The sequence below is a fragment of the Zea mays genome, chromosome 6, assembly GCF_902167145.1.
Source record: "Zea mays cultivar B73 chromosome 6, Zm-B73-REFERENCE-NAM-5.0, whole genome shotgun sequence".
NCBI classification, from domain to species: Eukaryota; Viridiplantae; Streptophyta; class Magnoliopsida; order Poales; family Poaceae; genus Zea; species Zea mays.
The window spans coordinates 131,286,639-131,294,887 of NC_050101.1; the positions used below are offsets into that span (position 1 = coordinate 131,286,639).

At 42.1% G+C, this 8,249-nt stretch overlaps 1 protein-coding gene across 1 annotated transcript; it reads left to right on the forward strand.

The window, feature by feature from the left end:
- The first annotated feature begins 4,284 nt into the window (after positions 1 to 4,284).
- LOC100382142 (uncharacterized) lies at positions 4,285 to 6,560 on the forward strand. The gene has a single exon (NM_001174902.1). The coding sequence runs from the start codon at positions 4,304 to 4,306 to the stop codon at positions 6,380 to 6,382; it is 2,079 nt and encodes a 692-aa protein (NP_001168373.1). The 5' UTR covers positions 4,285 to 4,303; the 3' UTR covers positions 6,383 to 6,560.
- Positions 6,561 to 8,249: the final 1,689 nt, after the last annotated feature.

The window sequence follows — 8,249 nt, forward strand, 5'->3', positions numbered from 1 at the left end:
AATAATCAATCCCCCTTCTTGATTGTTTGGACTGGGTGTTTGGTTCAATTTCTTGGGCCCTGAATTATCTAGATTCAGAGGTTCACACTCTTTCCTGTGAAGGTTGAGATCATGTGCCATGTGTCATTTTAATTTCCTCGCACACCCCTAAGTCAATGATGTTCTGTTTTGAGAATTACTGGTTGAAACTTGAACAATTTGATATAGTTCTTCAATATGGGTGGCGAACATATACTCACAATCATGGCCCTACAAAGTGAGTGGTTTCAAATTCAAGAATCTAAGAACCAAGTTCAAACTATGGCATGAGAGTTTGACATCATTGGCAACTCTAATTGGAAACAACAAATATGTACTTCAGTTCTTGAACATTCTGGAGGAGTACCGAGATCTCTCAGTTCAGGAATGGAATTTTAGAAGCTTGATTCAGGATCACATTGATCATCTTCTTAAGATTTAGAATGACTATTGGAGACAAAGAATCAAAATAAGATGGGTTACTCTTGGGGATGAAAACACAAAATTCTTTCATGCCAGTGCAACAGTTTCCTCCAAGCGTAGTCACATTCCTGTCTTCTTAATTCTGACAATCAACTAGTATATTCTCATGATAACATGGCACAAAATCTCTAGCCCTCCTTCAAAAATAGATTAGGAGTACCATGTTACCAAGTTTCAGTACTATGTTTGCCTGAGTTAATAACTAAAATTGAGGGTCTTCGTGTTCTTGACTCCCAATTTTCGAAGGAACAGATTGATGGCATTATGAAAGGTTTACCTTCGGATAAGTCTCCTGGTCTAGGTGGCTTTAATTTGGACTTCATTAAGAGGAGCTGGCCCATCATCTGTAATGACTTCTATGACCTCTATAATGGTTTGTATAATCATAACATATGTCTACAAAATATTAATGGGTCCTATATTTCTTTGGTTCCAAAGAGTTAAAATCCAGTCTCACAAAATGATTTTAGACCCATTTCCCTCCTTAATTCAACTGTTAAATTGCTCACAAAAATTCTAGCAGATAGATTGCAATATGTGATTTTAAAGCTAATACATCAAAATCGGTATGGGTTCCTTAAAGGCAGAACTATTCAGGATTGTATAATATGGGCCTTTGAATATCTTCATTGGTGTCATCAATCAAACAAGGAATTTGTAATTATTAAATTGGACTTTGAAAAAGCTTTTGACACTATTGAGCACCAACTGATAATTGATATGCTCAAGTTCACGGGATTTGGTCCTATATGGTTAAAATGGATCAGTAATATATTATCTACGGGAACATCTTCTATGCTACTCAATGGAGTTTCTGGGTAAACTTTTCACTGTCGTAGAGGTGTTATACAAAGGGATATCCTTTGTCTCCTCTACTATTTGTTATTTTGTTCGATTTGCTTCAGTCCTTGGGCAGTCGGGCAAAAACCATGGGACTTCTTACATGTCTAGTTCAAATTTCTTCTTCAATGGATTTCCTGGTTCTCCAGTATGTTGATGACACTTTGCTAATTATGGAGGCAAGCCTAGAAGGAACACAGACACATAAGAGGGGGAGTGAATTAGGACTTTTAAAAAACTTTGCTAATCTAGGCCACAAATAAAATCTAGAACAAAACCTATGAAAAAAATGTAAACTAGATTGTGCAAATTAGGTTTTGTCTAAGTGTTTCTATCTCTATTGCAAAAGGGGTTTGCATCCTAAGTATCAATCCTAACTAGGAATAGAGAGATTGAAACTTAAGTACTTGAAGCAAATGTGGAAGCTAAACAACAAGGGTAGAGATGTAAACCTCTGTGGATGACGCCGGTATTTTTACCGAGGTATCTGGAACCACGTAAGGTGCCGACTAATCCTCTTTAGTGCCCCTACACAAAGGGAGCTTTCTCCATGCGCAAGTGATGCTCTGCTTGCAGCTCCTCTCGTTCGCTCTCCGCCGTCTTTACTATCGTGCTTTCGACCGAAATGGTATGGGCCTCGTATTTTCTGGTACACGGTGGCGGTTGTATCACAAACGTTGTTGATACAGTCTCGCAAGACTCTCACCCCACTCAGTACAATTACAATGGCTCGCACAGTACAATTTGGACTGTCCGATGACTCACAGGACCGTCCGCCCAGGGAGGACAAACCGTCTGCCTGTGGCTATTTCTTCTTCATGTCTTGGACTTTTCTTGATACTTGTAGATCTTCAATAAAGGTCTTCTTAATGTCTTCTTTTTGAGGTGTTACATCCTCAATGCCTATGTCCAAAACATACTCGCATCTTGTGAACTACAAATCAGAGACACATGAAAATAATTAGTTCACTAGTTATATTGTTCATCAGACACCAAAATCCCTTAATCAAATGTGTCGGGGTCCATTTTCCTTATAGAGCCAAAAGCAACTTTTCTTCTTAAAATCTTTGGCACATACTTATGAAATGACTTCCAGCTTAAGGGTGAACTATTCAAAGTCCATCATTATGCTAATAAATGTAAATGATGAGAGGATGAAGTTATTAGCTGGCACTTTTAATTGTCAAATTGGATCCCTACCTTTTACTTAGTTAGGTCTACCCATGGGAGTTTCACCGCCTAAAATTCAGGATTGCCTTCTACTTAGTAGAGTGCAAAAAAGACTTTCAGGCATCTCAAGGCTATTGAGCCAAGGTGGGAAACTACAAATGTTTAATGTTGTGTTATCATCACTGCCAACGTATTATATGTGCTCCATCAAAATTCCTGTTGGAGTCATTAAGCAGATTGAAAAATACATGCCTTTGGGGGATCAGATTTGATTGATAATAAACCTTCTCTAGCATCACAGAGGATGGTTCAGAGACCAAAAACCAAGGGTGGATTGGGAATAATAAATATAATATACTAGAATGATGCACTACTCATGAAACATCTTCATAAATTCTACAACAAGGAATTCATTCCCTGGATAAATCTTGTCTGAAAAAATACTACATTAATGGCACCCTAACTCTAAAGAATGCTAGATTTTCGCCATGGTGGAAGAAGATTATGTCTCTGTATACAATGTTCAAGGGTATTGACCATGTGTCACCAAGATATGGTTCTACTATTCTCTTTTGGAAGGATCTATGGCATTCTCAACCCTTGGAACTACTTTTCCCAGAACTATGCTCTTTCTCCATGAACTAGAACATCACTCCAGAAGCGGGCCCAGACATTTGAGATTGAGTATTCAAAAATTCAAAAGATTAAAGAAATATGTGCTCTAACGCTATTTTATGTAATACATTATTGACAAATTACTATAGATCATCAAAAACTTGGGTATTCAATGAATACCCATGAAACCCCTCTGGGCACGCCTCCGCATCACTCTATGGAGATTTAGATTTCTTCACTCTTGGCAGGAACATTTTTATTTGACACTATCAGACCAAGTTTATTCTCAGTTGCTGCAACTATTGTCATTCACCCCTACACCTAATGACTCAGTCCATGAGGGAGATAAATGGTCATATATTTGGAGCTCTCATTATTTCTCGGTGAAGAAAGCTTAAACAAATCTATTGGGGGGATTCTTCTTCTCATCCTATGGTTAGATGGTTATGGATGGCCTCAGCCTAACTCAAACACAAAGTATTTTTTGGCTATTGATCAACAATAGGCTGAACACAAGAGAGCTTCTACAGAGGAAGAATTTTGCTCTTGATTCCTATGATTGTAAAAAGTGTATCTGGCGGAAAATTGAATCGGTTGAACATCTATTCTTTAGATGCAATTTTGCAAGAAGGTGCTAATAGAGTAAGTTGAATGTTTCCTATTCGCGGCATGTTATTACTACTCAGGAAGTAGTTGCAATCAAAGCCAAGTTAGAGGTTCCTTTTGCCATGGATATCATCGCTCTTATGTCACGAGCAATTTGGAAGCAATGGAATGATTAGCTATTTCATGGCTCAGACCCTTCCATCGAAAACTGCTACAATAATTTTAGGGAGCTGTTGGTTTAAAATTAAGATCGGTACCGTATTTAAAATTGCTAGCGAAATTGCAAGCATGCTGCTGGTTTGAACGTCGACTGCAAGACTAAGCTCAGTAAGTCATCAATTCGTCGAAACAAATGATGCGGACATCGTTGAATCTCTTGTAGGCTGGCGTCATTTGACGCCAAGTTGCCAACCCGTGAGGACCGCCGACTGCTGTTTCCGCGTCATGCCAATTGGGCCGGGTGTAGCTAGACTAGGTCGTATCTCTTGCAAGAAGTGGGTGCTATAAATTTACATACCGGCCTTGGTGTCGAATCAGCTCCATGGCCACTTCCAAGCTCATCACTATAACTATGACTATCCTCCTCTTCCTAATCGTAGGGTTTATACCAGAACTCTGCGTCGCCGCTAGTAGTGACCATGAACAGTTCGTCTTCAATGGCTTCACCGGCAGCAACCTGAGCTTAGATGGCGCAGCCAGAATCACGTCGACTGGCCTCATCGAGCTGACTAATGATTCGGCCCGGATCAAGGGTCATGCGTTTCACCCATCTCCGCTGCGCTTCCGCCGGTCCTCCGATGGCACGGTCCAGTCCTTTTCCGTCTCCTTTGTGTTTGGCATCCTCTCTTCATTCGGGGACATCAGGGGCCATGGCTTTGCCTTCTTCGTTAGCCCAAGCAAAGACTTCACCGCCGCTTACCCAATACAGTTCCTGGGCCTTTTCAACTCCACGAACAACGGCAGCCTGAGCAACCACATCTTTGCAGTTGAGCTCGACACCATCCAAAACACCGAGTTCGGGGACATAAACGACAACCATGTCGGCATAGACATCAACAGCCTCAACTCCTTGAAATCCTACGCGGCAGGCTTCTACAACGATCAGAACAGTGGCAGGTTCACGAACCTACCCCTGATTGGAAGCCAGCAGCCAATCCAAGCATGGGTGGAGTATGACGGCAACAAGACGCGGATCGATGTGACCATAGCCCCTCTAGGCCTCGCAAAACCTCTGACGCCACTGCTGTCTCTAGCCTTCAACCTTTCCACAGTACTCACGGAGGAAGAAGCGTACATTGGCTTCTCATCTTCCACAGGCCTGAGCACGGGGCATCACATTATTCTTGGCTGGAGCTTCGGGATGAATCGCCCTGCTCCAGCCATCGACTCCACCAAGCTACCCAAGCTACCCTACCTTGGGCCAAGAGCCCCCTCTAAACTCCTAGAGATCGTCCTTCCGATCGCGTCCGCCCTTTTCGTGTTAGTGGTTGGCACTACGGCTGTGATTCTCGTCAGGAGACATCTCAGGTATAAGGAGGATGTACGTGAAGATTGGGAGGTCGAGTATGGCCCCCAGAGGTTCACGTACAAAGACCTGTCCCACGCCACCAAAGGCTTCAGTTCCAAGCACTTGGTCGGCGTAGGAGGCTTTGGGAGGGTGTACAGGGGAGTGCTCCCAAAGTCGAGATCGCAAGTGGCGGTAAAGACGGTACCATACAACTCGAAGCAAGGCGTAAAGCAGTTCACCGCCGAAGTTGCCAGCATGGGGCACCTCCAGCACAGCAACATCGTGCAGCTGCACGGGTACTGCAGGAGGAAGGGCGAGTTTTTCCTAGTGTACGACTACATGGTGAACGGAAGCCTCGACAGGTACCTGTACGGCTACGGCGGCGAAGAGGGCAGGCCGCCGGGGGCCACAGCCACAGTAGTACTAGACTGGGCGCAGAGGTTCAAGATCGTCAGAGACATCGCGTCGGGTCTGCTCTACCTCCACGAGGAGTGGGACAAAGTCGTCGTCCATCGGGACGTCAAGCCCAGCAATGTTCTCCTCGACAACAACATGAATGGCCGCCTGGGAGATTTCGGCCTTGCCAGGTTGTATGACCATGGCACTGACCCACACACCACGCACGTGGTTGGGACGATAGGGTACCTGGCTCCGGAGCTTGCGCACAGAGGCAAGGCAAGCACTCGCACCGACGTTTTCGCCTTTGGCGTCTTCGTTCTTGAGGTCACCTGCGGAAGGAAGCCCGTTGTCGTCAGTGAAGACACAGACACCCCAGGCAGAGGCACGCAGCTGATGCTGGTCGATTGGGTTATTCAGAACTGGCACAAAGGGTCACTCGTTGATGCCATAGATATCAAACTGCAGGGTAGATATGACGTCGACCAGGCATGCCTCGCGTTGAAGTTGGGACTGCTGTGCTCACACCCGTCTCCTGATGCAAGGCCAAGCATGAGGCAAGTTCTGCAGTATCTCGATGGTGATCTGCCGCTACCGGAGCTGCTACCGGCGCACTTCAGTTTTCATATGCTCGCCTTGCTGCAGAGTGAAACACGGCTTAACACATCAACGGTGTCATTGTATCCATCACCAGCGATGACCATGATGGACTATGGTTCAGTATCATTTTCACTAGATGGAAGATAGCAATAATAATGTCGTGGCTTGGCTAGCTTGCTGCCGTCGTTGCCCAGTTTATCTTGGTTAACAATAAAATATAGGATAAATATGTTAGATGTGTTGTGTGGTAAGGACATGCATTCCACAAATACTCCTCTTGTACCAGCTGGTTGTGCCAATTGTAATGAAAATCTAGGTGTTCTATATAGAAAAATTTATTTGGAATTGCAAGAAGAAATTACATCCAACACCTCAATCTTTAGTTAGGAGAACATGTTCATGAAAATTTTGATTGGATTCTGTAAAATACCTTTTCTTACTGTTATTTATACCCTCAAATAATCTATATCTATACCACTATATTTTTAGATAATGGAAAAAACATCATTCTGGCCTTTACCTCACACGTAGGCTATTATTTGGATAATGGAAACAAAGAATGTTCCAGCCTTTGTAGTTTCCTACATACGGCATTACAGTTTAAAAATTAAATTAATAAAACACGCATCATTTAAAAAGAACATTCTTGGAAAGAACTTGTCCTCGAATCAAGCGTCCTTTAATATATCTGTCTTTAGACCTCCGTCCATGTTCTGCAAAGATCTTCATTGCCACCGTCTCTAAGGATTGATATACCACAAGAATCTCTTAGTGAGCTTCTTGTTTCTGCAATAATCTCCAGAGTCTGAGCCAATACGTACGTTCCTCTGAAAAGAACTTGCAAAATTGATGGTATTGGTTTAAAATTAAAGGCCACATTATTGTGGCACAACCAAATAGACCAAAACATTGCCGCCACTCCAATTAGGAGTTTTTTCCGATGTGATATTCCCTTGTTAGTGGTCCAATTCATAATTATCTGATTAATATTGATGGGTCTCTCTATATTTAAAGCAAGATAAATAATTCTCTAAATATTCATGGTAAGGTAACAATAAAAAATATATGTTGAATAGTCTCATTCTGATTACAAAAACAACATTTCATACTACCTATCCACCCACGTTTAGCTACATTGACTTTAGTGAGAGTAACTCCTCTCCCTATGTACCACAAGAAAATTTTAATTTTGAGAGGGAGTTTTAGTTTCCAAAGCAACATATTATGGGTTAAATTGGGAGTATTCATTAAAAGGCGGTACATTGACTGGACTGAGAAAACTCAATTTCGGTGCGCTCCCTAGAAGAATTTGTCCTTCGATTGACACAAAGGAATAGATGCGAGTAAAGTTGATAAATTATGCCACTCAACCAGCTTCACCGCTACGATAGCTTTGCGAAAAAAGGTTGGGTAAATTTCCATTCATAACATCTTTGACTAAACATTCCTTTTACGCACGATATTAAAAAGGTTTGGAAAAAAGACCTTAAGCGGTCTATCCAGGATCCATCTGTCATCCCATAGCATAGTCGCTTGACCGTCACCTACTCGAAACCTCCCCCACCGCAAGAATTCTTTCTTAATATTCATGATATCAACCCAGAAATAAGAGTCTCCTTGTTTTCTCAAGCTGGAGTAAGTGATTTGGATCCTAAATATTTATTTTATAGAAGTTGCTGCCATGTACCGTCTTCATTCATTAACTTAAAGAGCAACTTGCTAAGTAAACAAATGTTCTTAGTGGCTAGATTAGCTACCCCCAAACCACCAATCTCCTTAGGTTGACAAATAATATTCCATTTTGCAAGTTTGTATTTCTTTTTCAATTGACCATTTTGCCAATAGAACCGAGAGCATAATGACACTTTAAAAAGTATGGGCAACAATTTACATCACCACATAACAAAAAAAATCACCAAACTGAATTCAACAAGAAACAAAACAACTAAGAGAAATTATTTTGATACCTCTTCACCAGTTGCCAGATTGATCACAATCCGTGTGCTAATTGCAC

Excerpts from the sequence above, each read along its gene's own strand:
- LOC100382142 (NM_001174902.1), top strand. The coding sequence starts at position 4,304 with ATGACTATCCTCCTCTTCCTAATCGTAGGGTTTATACCAGAACTCTGC.